Source organism: Rana temporaria, chromosome 6 (assembly GCF_905171775.1).
Source record: "Rana temporaria chromosome 6, aRanTem1.1, whole genome shotgun sequence".
Lineage (NCBI taxonomy): Eukaryota > Metazoa > Chordata > Amphibia > Anura > Ranidae > Rana > Rana temporaria.
Window position 1 is genome coordinate 146,565,388 of NC_053494.1, and position 21,676 is coordinate 146,587,063.

Consider the following 21,676-nt stretch of genomic DNA (forward strand, 5'->3'; position numbering starts at 1 on the left):
ATATGGATGGTGTATGGGGGGGGGGGGAGAACTGTATATATGGATGGTGTATGTGGGGGGGGGGGGGAGAACTGTATATATGGATGGTGTATGGGGGGGGGGGGGAGAACTGTATATATGGATGGTGCATGGGGGGGGAGAACTGTATATATGGATGGTGTAAGGGGGGGGAACTGTATATATGGATGGTGTAAGGGGGGGGACTGTATATATGGATGGTGTATGGGGGGGGGGACTGTATATATGGATGGTGTATGGGGGGGGGGAGAACTGTATATATGGATGGTGTAAGGGGGGGGACTGTATATATGGATGGTGTATGGGGGGGGGACTGTATATATGGATGGTGTATGGGGGGGGGACTGTATATATGGATGATGGATGGTGTATGGGGGGGAGGAGAACTGTATATATGGGGGGCTATAGTGAGAACTATATGGATGGAGTGTCTATGGGAGGGAGGAAGCAGAACTGTATATATAGTGTATTATGGTGGGGTGGAGAGAGGAGAGTACTGACATAACATGGCAACAAGTTACCTTACAAGCTGAGCTCCAGTCTCAGCACGATCTCTGTACAATTTCCAACAGAGAAGCAGGGAATGAGGAGGCTCCGCCTTCAACCCCACCTCCTTGTCCCTTCTACAGCCAACCAGAGCAGAGTTAGTAGTAGTACACGGCAACATGGAGGCTCTGCCTCTGTGTCCCGTCTGCAGCACACAGAGCGGACGGAGGTGTAGTGACAGTGCGGGGGGTGTTAGATAGGGAGGCATTCAGGCAGTAGGAGCAGAAATCAAGCATGCCGAACTCGAGACGCACACGGCCGTGGCAGCAGAGTTTCGGACACAGGCACAGGGAGCCACTGGCGGGTCTAAATATTGTGCCCGGGTCTCAGGCGGGCAGAGACCCGGGCACATGTTTCAAAACCAGTACTGCCCGGGTGAATCCCGAACAGGTGGCAACCCTACAATGAGGAGAGGTTGGGGGTCAGAGATCATACAATGGGAACTCTTGTCATTCCTATCAGTCTGCAGGATTCTTCCTCCTGTGTGTAGAAGAAGGTGGTGTGAGTCCTGAACCTGGGAGAGGACCTGGGGACAACCTGTCCTCAATAGGGAACTATTAGTCCCAGTGCACCATGCCAGCTACATTCCAATACCGGAAACAGCAGAAGAGTACAGCACACCAACTTCCTGTGTGCTCTGAAAACTCTTCCCCCCACCTTTGTTGAAAGGAAGCTGAAGACAGGAAGTTCAGCATACCATGTGACTTGGGGCCAATGGTGTCTCGTCACATTCGGCTCCCCATCACTGAAAGCTCCGGAAGTGACGTTGCACCGAGAAATTTCGCACTGCGCGATGCGTTCCAAACTATTTGCGACAATACAGACCAGTAAAACGTCAGATATTGTCATGGAAGTATCATTACCGACAATACAAATACTGGGCTATGCGTTCCAAGACTAATGGTTGCCCTGGATTGTATTGTACAGGGACAGCTAGCATCTCTAGAGGCACTACAGGTCCCAGCATTGCAGAACCTAACACTCCAGGTTGGTTTAGGTTGTACAGGGACAGCTGGCAATTCTGGAGACACTACAAGGCATGACAATCACCACTGGTTGCCCTGCCTTGTATAGGGCAGTCCAAGGACAGCTGGCATCTTTAGAGGCACTACAAGTCCCAGCATTGCAGGATCTATCACCACGGGTTGCTCTGGATAGGCACTACATCGCGCATACGCAGTGTGAAATTTCTCGGCGCAACGTCACTTTGGGAGCACTCTGTGATGGGGAGCCGAATGTGACGAGACACCGGCAGATGAAATCACAGCAGATTTATGTCTTAGAGCTCAGTGGTGCTGGCAGCAGGATAGGCAAGTATCGTTTTTTTTACAGGGAGTTCTTTCCATTTGGCTTTTTTGTTAAATTGCGATAGTCACATAAATGGTGCATCAAGGAATGTAAACTGGAAATTAGGGTTGTCCCGATACCACTTTTTTAGGACTGAGTACAAGTACCGATACTTTTTTTCCAAGTACTCGCCGATACCGAATACCGATACTTTTTTTAAAATGTGTCCCCAAATGCAGCCATGTCCCCCCACAAATGCAGCCATGTCCCCCCCATATATGCAGCCATGTCCCCCCCATATCCAGCCATGTCCCCCCCATATCCAGCCATGTCCCCCCCATGTCTCCCCCATATCCAGCAATGTCTCCCCCATATCCAGCAATGTCCCCCCCATATGCAGCCATGTCCCCCCCCATATGCAGCCATGTCCTCCCCATATCCAGCCAAGTCCCCCCATATGCAGCCATGTCCCCCCATATCCAGTCATGTCCCCCCATATGCAGCCATGTCCCCCCCATATGCAGCCATGTCCCCCCCATATGCAGCCATGTCCTCCCCATATCCAGCCAAGTCCCCCCATATGCAGCCATGTCCCCCCATATCCAGTCATGTCCCCCCATATCCAGCCATGTCCCCCCATATGCAGCCATGTCCCCCCCATATGCAGCCATGTCCCCCCCCCCATATCCAGCCATGTCCCCCCATATGCAGCCATGTCTCTCCCCATATATGCAGCCATGTCCTCCCCATATCCAGCCATGTCCTCCCCATATCCAGCCATGTCCCCCCATATCCAGCCATGACCCCCCCAATATCCAGCCATGTCCCCCCCCATATGCAGCCATGTCCTCCCCATATCCAGCAGCCATGTCCCCCTTACCGTACATGCTGCCGCATCCCCGCTTGGTTAATACGCGCGGGGAACATTACAGCTTTGAATAGCTGTCGTTTTTCGCGCCGCGCTGCATATAGACACTCCCCCTTGCTCGGGATTGGACAGTTCACCCGAGCAAGGGGGAGTGTCTATACGCCGCGCGGCGGGAAAGACTACAGCTATTCAAATGAATGCTGTAATGTTTTCCCCCTGCCCGTATTAACCAAGCGGGGATGCGGCGGGATGCAGCGTAGCGGCGGGATGCGTCGGCGGGGGGGGGATGTATTATATTTTGGTATCGGGGGTATTTGCGGGTATTTTACTCCCGCAAATACTCGGAATCGGTCCCGATACCGATACTAGTATCGGGACAACCCTACTGGAAATTATTTTCTAAGAATCTTCCCTAACAATACGCTCAAAGGGGTTGTAAAGGTTCCTGTTCTTTCACCTTAAAAACACCTGGCTGTTCCAGCCCCCCGTTCTACTTACCTGAGCCAGTTCACCTGCTCTGTGTGTCCCCCGGTGTCCTCTTCTCCCTGGAGTCTCGGCGTTGATTGGATAGATTGATAGCAGAGCAGCCATTGGCTCCCACTGCTGTCAATCAAATCCAATGACGTAGCCGCCGTCTATGGACACCGACAGTATGACACGGGAGTGTGCCAGCAAGGTAACCCCTTCGGTAGAGAGCTTCCCGGGGGGGGGGGGGCTAGCTGAGAGAGAGCCGCAGAGGGATCCCGGAAGAGGAGGATCGGGGCCACTCTGTGCAAAACAAACTGCACAGTGGAGGTAAGTATGACGTTTTTGTTTTATTAACCACTTGTTCACCGGGCCTATTCTGGCACTTCTCTCCTTCATGTAAAAATCTATTTTTTTTTTGCTAGAAAATTAATCAGAACCCCCAAACATTATATAGCAGACACCCTAGGGAATAAAATGGAGATCATTGCAACTTTTTTTTCTCGCACGGTATTTGCGCAATCATTTTTAAATGATTAAATTTTTTCTATAAAGTTCGCCATAACTGCACTTTTAATATATTAATTTGATACTGGAATAAAACGAATTTTGTATCATTTTTTGTTTAGATCATTACTCAAGTAGCCTTCTCTCAGGCTATTCCCTCTCCCCATTGCCTTCTTTATAGATTTGTTGTACATTGGTGACTGGTACACATTAAAGGGTTAATCTGGCCATAGATGGTTTGAATGTTGACCCCTTCAGCAGGGATTGGCCAAGATTCCATCCATGCATGGGCAGGCTGATTGTACCCAAGTAATCTATGGAGGGGGGGGGGGGACCTGTACTCTATTGGTGGGAGGGGGGACGCCTGTACTCTATGGGGGGACGCCTGTACTCTATGGGGGGACGCCTGTACTCTATGGGGGGACGCCTGTACTCTATGGGGGGACGCCTGTACTCTATGGGGGGGAGGGGGAAGCCTGTACTCTATGGGGGGGAGGGGGAAGCCTGTACTCTATGGGGGGGGGGGGGGGGGACGCCTGTACTTTATGGGGGGGAGGGGGAAGCCTGTACTCTATGGGGGGGAGGGGGAAGCCTGTACTCTATGGGGGGGAGGGGGAAGCCTGTACTCTATGGGGGGAGGGGGAAGCCTGTACTCTATGGGGGGGAGGGGGAAGCCTGTACTCTATGGGGGGAGGGGGAAGCCTGTACTCTATGGGGGGAGGGGGAAGCCTGTACTCTATGGGGGGGAGGGGGAAGCCTGTACTCTATGGGGGGGAGGGGGAAGCCTGTACTCTATGGGGGGAAGCCTGTACTCTATGGGGGAGGGGGGACGCCTGTACTCTATGGGGGGGAGGGGACGCCTGTACTCTATGGGGGGAGGGGAGGGGGGATGCCTGTACTCTATGGGGGGACGCCTATACTCTATGGGGGGAGGAGAGGGGGGACACCTGTACTCTATGGGGGGGAGGGGAGGGGGGGCGTCTGTACTCTATGGGGGGAGGGGAGGGGGGATGCCTGTACTCTATGGGGGGAGGGGGGACACCTGTAATGTATGGGGGGAGGGGGAGCACCTGTACTCTATGGGGGGAGGGGAGGGGGGATGCCTGTACTCTATGGGGGGAGGGGGGGACACCTGTAACGTATGGGGGGAGGGGGAGCACCTGTACTGTATGGGGGGAAGGGAGGGGGGGACGCCTGTCCTATATGGGGGAGGGGGACGCCTGTACTCTATGGGGGAAGGGAGATGCCTGTACCCTATGGGGGATGGGGAGGGGGGACACCTGTACTGTATGGGGGATGGGGAGGGGGGACGCCTGTCCTGTATGGGGGGAGGGGAGGGGGGACGCCTGTAATGTATGGGGGGCGCCTGTACTGTATGGGGGGAGGGGGGACGCCTGTCCTGTATGGGGGGAGGGGAGGGGGGACGCCTGTACTGTATGGGGGAAGGGAGATGCCTGTCCTGTATGGGGTAAGGGAGATGCCTGCCCTGTATGGGGGAAGGGAGATGCCTGTACTCTATGGGGGATGGGGAGGGGGTGCCTGTACTTTATGGGGGGCCCCATTAATTCTAACAGCAGCCCCTGGGAGGGGGGTCTAGGGAAGAGAAGGGAGGTGAGGAAGAGAGGGGTGTTTGGGGGATGTAAGGAATAGAGGGGGAAGGTGTGAGGTAAGTTGTCCCCCCCCCCCCCCCTTGAACTTACGGACACGCGGTGTGTGGAACATCTTCTTCCTCCCTCCAGTCATGTGACAAGGATATAAAGACTGAAGGAGAAATGCCTTTCCTCACTGCACAGCGGCGCTCTCTATTGCCACCTGCAGGCTGGAGGGAGGAGAAAACTGAATCCTCTCTCCAGCTCTCTCAGTACAGCTCTCCTATACTGTACATCGGGCTGAGCGGAGAGCGCGTACCTCGCGCAGGGGAAAGGACGGCTGATGACTCATTGGTGATTGTGAAGGGGGCGGTCCTTCAGAGTCATACCAGTACGCGCCGCGGAGCGGCGCCATTTTGATTGTCGTTTTTGGACTGAGTCGACGCCAAGTCTCGGAGCGCTTCTCACAGATCGCCCTCCAGTGGAGAAATCGGAGACTACAACCAAAGATTTTTCATCCTACATCCATCGGAGACACAGTAGGTCTCTTTAGCAGTGAAATCACCGTGGGGGAGGAGGAGGAGGGAAGGAAAGGATTGGGGAGAGAGCTGGACCGGCTTGTGTATTTATCTCTCAGTGTTTTCTCTCCTCTCCTCCCCTTACATGACAGGGGCCCTTCCATCCAAATTCTAGATGACTGTATTTGTAAATTGAAAAAGCCAATAAAAAGGAATGTTAGTGGTAAAAAAATGCACTTGTGGGCAGGGCCGCCATCAGGGGGTACAGGCAGTACACCTGTAAGGGGCCCGGAGGCCCACAGGGCCCAATATGGCAACTATTTTTTTTTATATTTTTTTATTTTATTTTTTATTTAAGGGACAATTTTTTTTAGGGGTACGGGGGGCCCGGAGATCCCCAGGGCCCCGGATGACAACCCCCCTTTTTTTTATAAAAAAATATATATTTTTTATATATTTTTTTATTTATTATATATATATATATATATATATATATATATATATATATATATATATTTTTTTTAAAGGCCCCAGAGGTCCCCAGGGCCCCGGATGGCAACCCCCCTTTTTTTATAATTTTTTTTTATATTATTTTATTTATTTATTTTTTCCTTTTTTTATACATATATATATATATATATATATATATATTTTTTTTTATTATTATTATTTATTAAAGGGCTCAGAGGTCCACAGGGCCCCATGTGGCTAACCCCCTTTTTTTTTATTATTTATATATATATTCATTTTTTAGTTTTTTTTATTAAAGGGCACATAGGTCCCCAGGGCCCTGGATGGCAACCCCCCCTTTTTTTTATAAATGTTTATTTTATTTTTTTTATATGTTTTTTTTATTTTTTTTTATTAAAGGGCCCAGAGGTTTCTTTTTTTTATTATTATTATTAAAGGGCTCACAGGTCCCGGATGGCAACCCCCCTTTTTTGTAATTTATTTTTATAAAAAAAATAATAATAATTTGTATATATATATATATATATATATATATATATATATATATATATATTTATATATATATATATATTTTTTTGTAAAGGCCCCCCCCTTCTCAATTCGCGGCAGCCCCCCCCCCCCGCTTCTCAATTTCAGGCGGCAGCACCCCCCCCCCCCCCCCCCGTTCTATGCTCCAGGGGACCCATGCCTGAAGCTGTGTAAGGGGCCCCATAATTCCTGATGGCTGCCCTGCTTGTGGGTTTAACTACTTGATCTCTAGAAGGTTTACCCCCCTTCCTGACCAGGCCATTTTTTCCATTACGGCACTGCGTTATTTTAACTAAAAATTGCGCAGTCGTGTGACGCTGTACCCCCAAAAAATAATTGATGTCATTTTCCCCACAAATAGAGCTTTGCTTTGGTGGTATTTGATCGCCTCTGCGGTTTTTATTTTTTGAACCACAAACAAAAAAAAAGATAATTTTGAAACAAAAAGCAATATTTTTTACTATCTGCTATAAAACATCTAATAAAAGTATTTAAAAAAATCGAATTTCTTCATCAATTTAGGTCAATATTTATTCTGCTACCGATTTTTGGTAAAAAAAATCCCAATAAGTGAATATTGATTGTTTTGCGTAAATGTTATAGCGTCCAAAAACAATGTGATATTTTTATTATTATTTTTTTTTATTAGTAATGGCAGCGATTAGTGACTTATAGACGGACTGTGATATATTGCGGCGGACAGTCGGACAATAACTGACACTTTTTGGGTACTAGTGACACCAATACACTGATCAGTGCTTAACCACTTCACTACCGTAGGGCGTCATATAACGTCACGTTATGACGTCATGCCCGGGTACCTGGAAGTAAACAAAGCCGCAATCGCGGCTGAAAGCATGAGATTGGTGACATTTTTTTCCCGATCTCATGCTTTCCAGCCTGGAGGAGAGATGTGGGGTCTTATTGACCCCTCATCTCTCCAATAAGAGGACCTGTCACAATATATTCTTATTACAAGGGATGTTTACAGGAATACAAGTAAATAAAATAGGAATAAAAGTAATAAAAAAAGAAAAATATTAAGTAAAAAAATATATATTTAAAACGCCCCTGTCCCCAGTAGCTCGCGTTCAGAAGCGAACACGCACGTAAGTCCCGCCCACATATGTAAACGTCGTTCAAACCACACATGTGAGGTATCGTTGCGTGCGTTAGAGCGAGAGCAATAATTCTAGCACTAGACCTCCTCTGTAACTCTAAACTGGTAACCTGTAAAAAAAAAAATGTAAGCGTCACCTATGAAGATTTTTAAGTACCTAAGTTTGGCGCCATTCCATGTGTGCGCAATTTTAAAGCGTGACATGTTAGGTATTTACTCGGCGTAACTTCATCTTTCACATTATACAAAAAAATTGGCCTAGCTTTACTGTTTTGTTATTGGGCAAATACCGTGCGAGATAAAATGTTGCAATGACCGCCACTTTATTCCCTAGGGTGTCTGCTAAAACAATATATATAATGTTTGGGGGTTCTGAGTAATTTTCTAGCAAAAAAAATAATGATTTTTTACATGAAGGAGAGAAGTGCCAGAATAGGCCCGGTAGGGAAGTGGTTAAAGTATGCACTGTCACAGTGCTTTTGCTGAGAGGCGTCCTGTTCATTCACAAACTGAAGCATAGTAAACGCTTTGGTTTCCGAATGAATGAATGAATTTATCCATCCTGAAACATCTTCTACAGCAGCCAGCGGGAGAGAAGAGGAGGGAAGCTGGCAGCACTGCAGGGGAGAGACAGGGGACACCAGGAAGCAGGGGAACCGCACAGGGTGATTAGTCAGCGAGCGAGTGAGGGGGGGCAGAGTGGTTGCATTTGACAGGCACAAGGGGTTGCATTTGACAAATAGAGCTTTCTTTCGGTGGTATTTGATCACCTCTGCGGAATCTCTGTGCCCCCATCGGGTAGTGTATGCCCCCTGGCCTGATTACCGCCCCCCATCCACATTTTCTTGTGCCGGGAGATGAGCAGGCCTTGGAGGAAATAGGGGGGCGGTAATCAAACTGTGTGTCCGATGCCATCTCTCCTCTCTGCCACTTCTCCTCTCACTGCACCGGGATTCCGTTCCCTTTCCCCGGCTCTGGGAACGGGCGATGGTGGGGGGAGATCAGCGGCCACTCAGGCATCACATCAAAGGGAGGGCTGGCCCTAGAGAGGGGGAGCACAAATAAAATCTGGGTGGAAATCAGCACCCCCCTATAACTTTTGCGCAAACCAACCAATATACGCTTATTGCGATATTTTCTTTTTTTTTTTAACAAAAATATGTAGAAGAATACATATCGGCCTAAACTGAGGAATATTTTTTTTTTAAATTGTGATATTTATTAAATCAAAAAGTAAAAAATATATATATATTTTTTTTTTCAAATTTATAAAAATTTAGTTTATAGCGCAAAAAATAAAAACTGCAGAGGTGATCAAATACCACCAAACAAAAGCTCTATTTGTGGGGAAAAAAAGCATGTCATTTTTGTTTGGGAGCCACGTCGCACGACCGCGCAATTGTCATTCAAAGTGCGACAGTGCTGAAAACGAAAAACTGGCCTGGGCAGGAAGGGGGTGAAAATGCCCGGTAGTCGGTCCAGGGTCCGCATCATCACGACAATGGAAGTCGGCAGGGCTGATCCTAGGTAGGGTGCACGGGGTGCTCCGCACCCAGGCCCCTAATAGGTGGGGGCGCCGAAGCTCCAAAGTGCTCCTCTCCCTCCTCCTTGTCTGTGTCCAGAGGCGGAGCGTATGTAGCGGGTGCTGCGGTTCCCCACTCCGCATACCTCCCGCTGTCCCCGGAATCCGGGGGGTGGGTAGCACAGCTGAGCCTAGTACCAAAACACGTTCCGGTACTAGGCTACACTAACTAATTCTGTCCGGTGTGCTTGGAGCAGTCTCCTGTCTGCCCCGCCCCCTCTGTGTGTGTCAGCTCTTTTCCCATAGGCGGTGTGATGAGAGGATTCTGGGTTAGCCGGAGCTGCTGCCAATAATCCCGTGCACTCCCATAAATGCTCTCCGAGTGCCACCCTCGGCTCCAAGTAACTAAAGATGCCCCTCTGTAATGTGCTTCTGCTCCCAACGCACCCAAGCTACATGGATCTATTGGACAAGTACTGATGGGGACACCTGCTGGGGGGGCTCTGATGGGGGACACTAATGGTGACTTCTTAGGGGAGCATCTCTGTGTTTGAGTCATAGCCATAGAAACATTTGTAAAGGGGGGGAGTTAGTAAGATGACCACGTCCATGTGGGGGCACCAGAAATATTTTTGCACCCAGGCGTCTGTGACCCTAGGATCGGCCCTGGAAGTCGGGATCCGTCAGGGCTCTGGACCGACACCCAGCTCATCCTCTCAGCGAGCCAATGAAAGCCTGAGCAGGACTCTGTGCCCTTCCACAGCCCAGCGCTCCAGTGAGGGAGGAGGGAAGTGTCTGACAGTCTGCAGCTCTCTGCTCATGGAGCTGGCAGAACCGAGCGATCAATGGTGTTCGATCGCTCGGTTCTCAGTGTACAGGCTCCGGCGGGCAGATGCAGCATCCACCTAGGTAAGTATGATACTGGAAAAAACACCCAGCATACGGGACAAGAGAAGTGATACTGTGGAGAGTCCATACATACAGGATAAGAACAGATACGGAGAATGACACCCAGCCATTAAAATGACAATAGTACAGTTTATGTAAAATCTATGAAATGATATCAAATTTGGCTACATTGTTACATGACCGAGGAATTCCCAGTCAGAGTTTCCAGGCCTGAAAAGTGGCAGCTGGTATGAGGTGTGTGATGTCATAGTGGGCTGCAAACCGGTTCAAACCGGACTGCAATTGTTTCATAACTTTCCTGCACTGGGAGCTGACCGAGTCACATTGTGTCTCCTGCGATTATTAGCGTTTTTTATTTGAATATATTGCTATCATATTATTGTATATATTGTTATTATTATAAACATTAAACATTTTTTGTTTTTTTGTCTTTTTCTAGGTCACCACCATGCCACGAGCTGTAAGACGTGGACACCGGGGAAGGCGATCCCGCCAGGCTTATCTCAGGAGAAGAGGGCAGGAGGAGGCAGCGCCACCACAGGGACCACCGGCAGTGGAGCAGCCTACCTGTGCCATCTGCCTCTGTGAGTATGCTGCACAGGATTGCATGACTCTGCCCTGTTCTCACGCTTTCCACTTCTCATGTATCCTCAGGTGGCTCCAACGGAACCCAACCTGTCCGATGTGCAGAGCGCCCATTCCACGTGAGGACATCGTGTGTGTTCCCATCAACGTGGGACTGGACGAACATGGAGACCCCAACATCATCTTCGTGTACATATAACGTATAATGTAACACCTATATATTTCGTGTACCCTGGAAACATCATGGGGTAATGTATATTTCATGTACCCTGGAAACATCATGGGGTAATGTATATTTCATGTACCCTGAAAATATCATGGGGTAATGTATATTTCAGGTACCCTGAAAACATCATGGGGTAATGTATACCGATATGTATATTTGTTTCTATCTTCTGCTTCTAGTAGACAATGATTAGAAAACAAATATACTTGTGACAAATACCACAGAAATGGAGTCCTTTTATCAGGGCCGTCTTAATAGCATCATGGGCCCCTGGGCAAAGTAATGCTCTGGGGCCCCTACAATGGTGACAGTGCAGGTAAACAGACATCAAGTAGGTAGGAGGCAGACTGCCTCCCCTTTGTATGTATTATTCTCAGTGCCACCATGGGGCCCCCATTGTGGGCACAAGGACCAGCTGCTTTGGGAAAAAAACAGGGCCCCCCTGTGCAGCTGGGGCCCCTGGGCAGTGCCCAGGTGTGCCCTTTCATTAAGACAGCCCTGCCTTTTATCCTGACGTAGCATCCAGCTCTCAGGCCAGGACTCCACGACAATTCTTACCGAAAGGGGTTGCTTCACCCTGATGGAGCTTCTAGCTCTCAGTTGAGTGCCCAAGACACCGCCGAAAAGCAGTCGTTTCCTCCTGATGGAGCTTCTGGCTCTTGGGTGAGTGCCCCAGACACTTTCCGCAGAAGGGGAGTCCCTTCACCCTGATGCAGCCTCTATCGCTCGGGGGAAGGCTCCCAGACATCTAACAAAAAAGGTGGTGCTGGCCGGCTATTGGGTGATGGAAGGAGGCTGGATTTTTTTTTTCACAACACAAAATATATAATATTTTACATAATAAAGATCTACTACTCCATGTATCTGTAATTTATTTTTAATGAAATCATTTCCTTGTCCCATCCTCTGTTAACTCCTGACCCTCTCCCTTTCTCCTCACTTCTGTTTGTTTAAAAAAAAATAAAAAAAAGATATAAAAATAAAATGTTTATGACAGCCCCAGATTGGTTCACGGATATTTTTTTCTGTTGATTACTGATTACACACTGGACAACATACAACGACTGGCATGCACTGACCTACACTAACAGAGGACGTCCAGATGTACATAAACTGACCGCTCCATGCTTTAGATAGATGCACACAGACAGACAACCAAATTAGGAGAGAGTAGATCGCACACACAGATTATAGGATGAGGCCTACTACAAACATACACCCAACATTAGAAAAAGGATGACTAGCATCCAGTAGGGTAGCTTAGTGTAGTTAGTGTAGGTCCTGCCCTAGAAGAGTCTACCTTGTCGTGGTGGGCAGGCTTGGAATCTCCTGGTCAAAAGTGTGTCAGTGATTGGGTGAGAGGATCACTAGATCTTCACTTCTGGCCAATTGATGTTACCAAAGGACTCTTGGTTTATTCAGAGTATTTATAGTTGGAAAAAATGTGTATAGATCCATAGTTATACTTTTATAAAACACACAATAAAAATTTGGTATATTTACATTTGAATTGATTCCTCTTTTATTTAATCCTTTCATGATGTGTAATAGGAGTTTATGTATTAACATGTGTCCTAACCATGTATATATGTATGTACTGACAAGCCCCTTATGTGACAGTAGTGACAACAAGGTCCTCTCAATGGAGACATCAGGGGTCTTCTAGCTTCACCCCAAGAACAGGATCTACAATTCAATCCTGTAATGAAACATTCCCCTTAACTAGGAAAAGATATCAAGTTCTCAGGGAATTTTATATACATTTTTAATAAATGTTCTATTCCTACACATTCTCCTTACAAAATATATAGGGAATTCTTTCCTGTTATCCAGGGCTAGAGGATCTGCTTTATTCAGAAGACATGTTTTTCTGCCCTCACAATCTATACTTTAGTATTAAGCCTTTCTCTAGTCTCCAATATAATTGTAAAATTCTCTTGCTTCTTAAAGCTTTACAATTTTTTCATTGAAATAATAAACGTGTTATACTTATCTGCTCTGCGTAATGGTTTTCACAGAGCAGCCCTGATCCTCCTCTTCTCAGGTCCCCCGTCAGTGCTCCTGGCTCCCCCCCTTGCCTGCTATGGGGCACTTGTGCATGCTCGATCCGGAGCCTCACTGACTTTGTCAATTGTGTAAAAAACCGTCTGCACTTGGTGACTATTAAGTTTTTACGTTGACAGAATGGCACGGCTGCACAAATGGGCATATATATACGTCCCCTTTAATTTGTGGTCGCACGCTCCATGACCGTGTCCGCAGTACCTGGGGACTCGATGTCCGCCGGTGTCCCGCGATCGTGTCACAGAGCTGAAGAATGGGGAGATGTCATTGTAAACACAACATCTCCCCATTCTTCCTAGTGACATGTCACTGATCGTCTGTTCCCTGTTATCGGGAACAGCGATCAGTGACGTGTCACGACAAGCCACGCCCCCTAACAGCTAGAATCACTCCCTAGGTCACACTTAACCCCTTCAGCGCCCCCTACAGGTTAACCCCTTCAGTACATTTTTATAGCACTGATCACTGTAAAAATGACAATAGTCCCAAAATAATGTCAAAAGTGTTCGATGTGTCCGCCATAATGTCGCAGTAACGATAAAAATCGCTGATCGCTGCTATTAGTAGTAAAAAAAAAAAATATTAATAAAAATGCGTTGGCAGCTTGGGCTTAACTTTCTCCAAACCACCATAGGCTTACTCCGCGTCAGGGAGTGCAGGGCTGACTTCTGATGGTTCGTGATCTGAGGCTCTATCTCAGGTCCCAGGTGCTCACGATAGGCTTAGGTCGCCTCATGCTGTGCGAGGCTACCATAGGAATGTTTATGGATTGTGAGTTTAACTCCGGTGCACGAATTTCAGTGGGGAAACCAGAAAGGGGAGGCAAGATGGTTTCAGCACAGACCCAAATGCTCCCAGATCTCGTAGGGCGACTGGTATAGAAAAATACTCGGTTCAGCTTGGGAAGTCTCTTGCAGGTCCTTGCTTTATGAAAAGCAATGGGGAGGAGATGTTTTTTAAGAAGATATGAAAGGGATGTGTGGCTGGTGTCTAGGGGTGTCCATGGCCCTCAGACCCTAGCCACACGGGACACCCCCAGACACCAGACCCACATCCCTTTGATATCCTCTTAAAAAAAACATATCCTCCCCATTGCTTTTGGTAAAGCAAGGACCTGCAAGAGACTTCCCAAGCAGAAAGGACTTAGTGGATCAAGTGGTTAGAAGAGTGGGTGATGTATGGCATAAGCGTCTATATGTTGGGCATAAAATGCCATAACAGTTCAAAACCCCCCAAATGACCCCATTTTGGAAAGTAGACAACCCAAGCTATTTTATATTTTGCCACAAATTATTATTATTTTTTTTGAACAAAATTGTCACAAAATGATATATTGCTCACACATGCCATGGGTAGATGTGAAATTTCATCCCAAAATACATTCTGCTGCTTCTCCTGAGTACGGAAATACCACATGTGTGAGACTTTATGGGAGCCTAGCCGAGTACAGGACCCTAAAATCCAATCACAACCTTCAGGCTAAGGACGTAAAATGGTGATTTCACTTCCTCACTACCTATAACAGTTTCAGAGGCCCTGAAATTATAGCACAAAACCCCCACAGATGACCCCATTTTGGAAAGTAGACACCCCAAGGTATTTGCTAAGAGGCATGGTGAGTATTTTGCAGATCTCATGGTTTTGGAAAATGAAGAAAGAAGAGGAAAATTAATAAAACATTTTTATTTTTTCAATTTTTAAAAACTTGTGTATGAGGACGCATAGAGTGCGCTATGGTGTATAGGAGAGTCTATGGGGGACGCATTGAGTGCGCTATGCTGTATAGGAGAGTGTATAAGGCATGCATGGAGTGTGTTATGGTGTATAGGAGAGGGTTTGGGGCATGCATGGAGTGTGCTATGATGTATAGGGGAGTGTATGAGGATGCATGGAGTGTGCTATGGTGTGTAGGAGAGTGTATGGGGGACACATGGAGTGCGCTATGGTGTATAGGAGAGTGTATGGGTAACATAGAGAGTAGTACAGTGTAGAGAGTAGTGCTGTAGTGAATAGAGCACTTTAGTGTAGTAGTGTAGTGCGCTGTAATGTAGAGAGTAGTGTAGTACCCTGTAGTGTAGAGAATAGAGCACTGTAGTGTAGAGTGTAGTGTACTGTAGTGTAGAGCAGTGTTTCTCAACTCCACTCCTTAAGGCGCCCAACAGGTCATGTTTTCAGGCTTTCCATTATTTTGCACAGGTGATTTGATCAGTTTCACTGCCTGAGGCTGGGTTCACACTACTACACTACTTTCATCCTACTTTGCTCTGTGTTCAATGTTTCCCTATGAGAGCATCTTGTAGTGTCCTACACAAGTCGGTCCGACTTTGAAACTGCTCCCTGTACTTCTTTTGGTCCTACATTGATCCTACTTCAGGCCCATTGAATATCATTGAAGTCGGACCAAAGTAGTATCCTGTTCATGAAAGTAGGATGGATGTAGGACCAATGTAGGATAAATGTAGGACCAATGTAGCAGAGCAAAGTAGGATGAAAGTAGTGTAGTAGTGTGAACCCAGCCTGAGGCAGCAGTGGAGTCAAGGATTGGGTGCTTTTACCCAGCAACCTATCAGGGGTAGTTTGCCTCGCTGTGCATGCTGGGGGAGGGTATTTATGGGATAGACGCCATTGGTCTGGGTCCTTCTTCGAGTGTGAAAGTGCGAAATGGCCTTCGAGGCCGGGGTGTGCGTGCCACGCAGTGTTTCTGGCTCCGAGGGCCATGTTGGTCCGGAGCATCTGAGTTGTGGCTGGGCCCCAGTGATCGACTGGGTCCCCAAATCTAAAGCAGATCCCTGTTCGGTGGAAAGTCTGCTTGAGGAGTGCCAAGAGAGGCTGGCGATCCAAAAGGGCTTCAACCATCCACCTGGGATCGAGGTAACCGGTTACTGAGAGGCTGGACGTTGGTCGCCTATCAGTCGGTAACCTACTAAATTACCTGAAGGAGATCCAGGTGCCAAGTCTGCTAAGGAGGATTATCTCTGCTGTTTTACCCATAGGGAGGGTCTGTGACAAAGACTTTTTTTCCCCAAGTTCCAAGTGACATTCTGGCTGCCAGGCTGGTGAGAGAGGCCTGTTCAGGTGCACTACACCCACTCAGGCTGGAGTGGTGACCAAGAAAGTATTGTTGGAAGCCGGACTGTTTCCCTGTTACTCACACCTGAATCTGCTGTTTCCACTTTTACTAAACCTCTATTCTTCACCAAGTTTTATTGTTTTTACCGAGCTGGGTAACAAAGAGCACAGAAAAAGACACCTGTGGATATTCCTTTACTGCAACTTTCACCAAATACCCCTAGACGGCGGAGGAACACGAGGTAACATGCCACCCAAAACAAACCAGCAGCTCCTTCGGGGGTAGTGCTACACTATATTGGTACATAAGGGAGCTGGAATTTAGAGGGAAAAAAAGGAGAACTTACACTTAATGCTCTAATGCAGGGGTCTCCAAACTTTCTAAACAAAGGGCCAGTTTATTGACCTTCAGACTTTAGGGGGCCCGGACTATGGCCAGTGGTAGTGGAATTTTTTTTTGCATCGGTGGGAGTAAACATCGCCATAATTAGTATTGGGGGAGAAGCAGTACCCTATCATTGGCAGGAATAGTGCCCTGTCATTGGTTTAATTGGAAGGAACAGTGCCCCTTTATTGGTATCATTGGGAGGGGAGGAATAATACCCTATCATCGATATCATTTGAAAGCAATAATGCCCCATCATTTGTATCAGTGGGAGGAATAGTGTCCCATTATTGGTGTCAGTGGGAGATATTGTGCTTCGTTGCTGGTATCAGTTGGCAGAATCGTGTCTTGTATCTTTGGAAGTAGTGACCCAAGGGTCGGATAAAGGCAGGCAAAGGGCCGCAGTTTGGAGACCACTGCTCTAATGCTATTGCAGAATATATAAAGCATTCATTAGTTATTGTCTCATAAACCGATTTGCTGATTGTGAACATAAGGTATCATATAATTTCTTGTATCTACAGTAAATGTATGAATGTAGCTAACTACAAGTAGTTAAACAGAAAACTATAGAGCATGCATGGAAGTGTTATATGATGTACAGTATATGATGAAAACAAGGTCAATCTTCAATATAAAGTCTATATAATAATGACATTGTATACATAAAATAAACGTTCTTCTTTCCACTAGTTCAGCTACATAAGCATGCAGAGGTGTCAAAGCATTAGCAATATATATTATTGTAAGATAACAAAAGTGAATGTAATGATTACATTAAAGAGTTACATTGTATACATCAGAGAAAATAAGACATGGATAGGATTATTTATAATGACAGTAGAGGAATAGTGATGAAATATGGGAATAGTATAATAAGATATATCTTTCACTACAGCTGTATGCACACCAATCATGCAATTATAGGGAACACCAATTCATATTCTGTTCAATTTCTCTGCATATAATTGGGTATTCATTGTGAAAACAGGTTTACTTTTCAAATTTAACAAATATACTCTGTCAGTAAGTGATTGTCAAATGCTTAAAAAAAACTGATATATTTATTAAAGCAGAACTCCAATTAATGTCATTCAAATTTAAAGTCTGGCGACATCAGCCTGATTTACACATAAGCTGAGGCCTGGACACAGTGGGGTAGATTCAGGTAGATTGGCGTAAATTTCTGCGGGCGTAGTGTATCTCAGCTACGCTACGTCGCCGTAACTTAGTGAGGCAGGTTCTGTATTCACCAAGAACCTACGCCAGGGGTGCCCAACCTTTTGAAGTGCGAGGGCCACTTAAGCAACTTGGTAACCAGTCAAGGGCCACAATGAGCGGAGCGGACGGATGACAGGTCACAGCTACTCTATAGGCCCTCGGATCTGCCCAGATGGAAGGGGGCAAATGTTTTTCGGATTGGAGGTAGGCGGGCGTGAACGGACATCTGTCGCTCTGTAGAGGTGAATTGAGAGTCCCATTTGGTTAGGCTGATCGTGTGAAAAGGGCCTAAGACTGCTTTTACACTGTTGTGCTGAGGTTTACCCTCAACGCGCGTGCAGCTGTGTCTATCCTGCGGGTTAGCTGAATTTGCCATAGACTCCACCTGTGGCAAAAGCCAGCGCTGTAGAGGAAGCATTGGCTTATGGGGCTCTGCCCCACAGCCACTTTCTTCCTCTACCACCAGCTTCATTCACAACACTGATGTGGTATGGTGGGTCGGCAACATGCGATCTTTGCTTGCCAACCCGCCATTCCAGAGCAGGAGGTTGCGGGCCACATCAGAGGGCTCCACGGGCCACATATGGCCCCCGGGCCACTGGTTGGTCACCCCTGACCTACGCCCTAAGTTACAGTGGTGTAGTGTAAACGGCGTAAAAAAATGCGACTGGCGCGCGTACGTTTCTGAATCTGCGTATCTACCTAATTTGCATATTCCTCGTGTAAATCGACAGAAGCACCACCTAGCGGCCAGCGTAAATATGCAACTAAGATACGATGGCGTAAGAGACTTACGCCAGTCGGATCTTAGCCAAATTCCGGCGTATCTTGTTTTCTGAATACAGAAAAAAGATACGCCGGAGCATCTTAGAAGTTACGCGGCGTATCAATAGATACCCCAGCGTAACTTCTTTATGAATCTACCCCTGTTTGTTTTTGTGGCTGGTGCTGCTGGCAGGTAGCCCATGGAAGTCTATGGGGATGCAGCGGCTGCATGGACACAGCTACCCATCCTAATTCTGCAGGCATGCAGGTGAGCAGCCTGAACATACAACAAAAAACAGGAGATCACTCTGGGACTTTAAATGAGGTGAATGCGGTTAGCCAACAATTGACAGAGTAAATGCAGTTTCAAAATTTATTAAAATTGCCATGCAAACATAAACATGAATCATAGCCAAGCCACTTTATGATACATACAGTAAAAAAAGTAATTACACGTATCATGGTATAAAATGTAAATTGCAAACTACACAGTTATTAAAGTACCCAACGCGTTTCACAAGACCATTCTCGCTTCATCAGGGGTATATGGGTGTGTAGTACATCTGTAGGGGATATAATAAACCAATTGAGTATCAACACAAAGATGATTTGGCTATGAATCATGTTTATGTTTGCATGACAATTTTAATAAATTTTGAGACTGCATTTAACAATTGTTGGCTAACCGCATTCACCTCATTTAAAGTCCCGGGGCGATCTCCTGTTTTTTGTTACATATATTGGGATACAGGGGGTTTGCAGGTGACACCAGACCTTTTCCTTTTTTTCGGCCTGAACATACACTGCATGGGTTTGGGGCTGCTCACCCGCACACCGATCAAATTATGATGTGCTGCTGTGTTCATGCGTTCCCCAGAGTCCCCATAGACACGGTGCGCATTTAATACGTTACAAAAAGCCTAGATTTGCACGTCATCCAAAAACACATTGGCCCAGATTCACGTAGAGCGGCGTATATTTGTGCGGGCGTAGCGCATCTCATATGCGCTACGCCGACGTAACACAGAGAGGCAAAAACAGTATTCACATAGCACTTGCTCCTTTTGTTGCGCCGGCGTAGCGTAAATTGGTCGACGTAAGCCCGCCTAATTCAAAGTAGGAAGGAAGTGGGCGTGATACATTAAAATAAAGCATGACCCCATGCAAATGAGGGGCCAAACGAACGGCGCATGCGCCGTCCCGTGGACGCTTCGCAGTGCGCATGCTCAGAATCACGTCGGAACGAAAGCCTAAGATACGTCGAATCACTGAACAAAACCTACGCCCAGCCCTATTCACGTAGTACTACGTAAGCAACGTAAAATACGACGGCTGTTCCGTCGTCCATACCTTTGCATGGGTTGCGCCTCCCTATAGGTGGAATAACTTTACGCCGGACGTACGCCTTACGCAAATGGCGTATACTCATGCGACGGCGCAAGTACGTTCGTGAATCGGCGTATCTCGGTCATTTGCATATTCGGCCAGCGTAAATATGCGCCCAGGCTCCGACGGCGTAGGAAACTTACGTCTGTCGGATGAAGCCACATTTCAGATGTATCTTGCATTACGAATCAGGCGCATAGATACGACGGCGCATCTGTGCACTTACGCGGCGTATATAGAGATACGTCGGCGTAAGTGTTTCAAGAATCCGGGCCCTAGTGTTCAATAACAGTCCTTCACATCTACTGTGCGTGTTGCGTTTGCAATGCAAATGTGATGCGGCAACAAAAAGGGTCCTGTGCAAGTTTACTGCTTTGCAGTGCAATTTATCTCTCCATAGACATTTAATGGAAACTGACATGAAATTGCATCCTGTGTTCAGATGTGTGCGAATACTGCTTTTTCTATGTAGATTTTTACGTATTCCCCTCCTCTCAGAAATCGCAACTGCCCCCAATCCCATCCAAAATCGCATTAAATTGGAATTACAATTGCACTGTCTTTAGCACAAATTACAATGCAATGTCGCACTGAACGCCAGCAAAAATCCACATGAGAATCGCACCCATTCACTTGCATAAGTGTGAATCTAGACTGAGGCCTGGTTCACAGGGCCATCTTAATAGCATCATGGGCCCCTGGGCAAAGTAATTCTCTGGGGCCCCTACAATGGAGACAGTGCAGGTAAACAGAAATCACATATGTAGGAGGTAGGGGATATCTAGGGTGTAGAGGGGTCAGAGGCGGCTCTTTAATTAGGCAAATTAGGCGGTCACCTAAGGCCTCGCACTCACAGGGGCCTCACGGCTGCTTAACTTACCCAATGCATTACCCCAATTTTGAGGGACAGGAGACCTTAACGCTGCTGTGCTCAGGCAGCGTTAAGAGCCCTGACTCAGAAGAGGGGCCGCCAGCACCCTTAACAACCAGTGAATATTGGTGACACAACCCCTTGTGACATCAATGACCCAGCATGCCCTCAGTCAATTATGTTACAATGGGGCGGGTTCACCAGGTAATGTCACCCGCCCCTTAGTCATTAAAAAGCAGGAAAAAAGCAGGTTAAAGGGGGCTTCCAGATTCCGAAAAGCCCCCTGCCCGCAGACCCCCACAACCACCGGCCAGGGTTGTGCAGAAGAGGCTCTTGTTCTTGAATTATTTTTCCCATCATGGGTGTGAGTGGGGCCCCATGTCAAGTTTTGCCTAAGGCCTCACAAAGCCTAGAGCCGCCTCTGGATATCTGGGATGTAGAGGGGCAGCCTGGGCTCAAGGACCAGCTGCTTTGAGGAAAGGGCAGGGGCACTTCTTTGCATAGCAGAGGGGGAGCTGTGGTGGCTCAACGCGATTGGCACTGCGCTGACAAGCCATTCACCTCTGCAGCTAGGGGTTCGGATCCCGGTCTCGGCTACATGTGAATTGAGTTTGTGGTCTCAGCCCGGCTCCCGGTGGGTGTGCTATGCGAGGTAAGCCTGCGCTTAGTACGCCCACCTTCCTCCCACAAAAAAACACCACACTTACATGCACTCGAAATTGGGTTAACACGCACGCACTTTGACCACGCGGTCTC

The 21,676-nt window shown here is 47.3% G+C and overlaps 1 protein-coding gene across 2 annotated transcripts in view; it reads right to left on the reverse strand.

Moving 5' to 3' along the window:
• Positions 1-21,676, reverse strand: part of PRLH (prolactin releasing hormone) — a 49,576-nt gene that overhangs the window by 18,834 nt on the left and 9,066 nt on the right. The window contains exon 1 of one of the 2 annotated variants that reach the window (XM_040357510.1): positions 5,392-5,653. The exons of the other annotated variant lie outside the window; for it this stretch is intronic. Coding sequence (XP_040213444.1) covers positions 5,392-5,434 — 43 coding nt within the window. The 5' untranslated portion in view covers positions 5,435-5,653. Of the gene's footprint in view, positions 1-5,391; positions 5,654-21,676 lie in introns of those variants that run through there. 2 annotated transcript variants of the gene reach the window in all.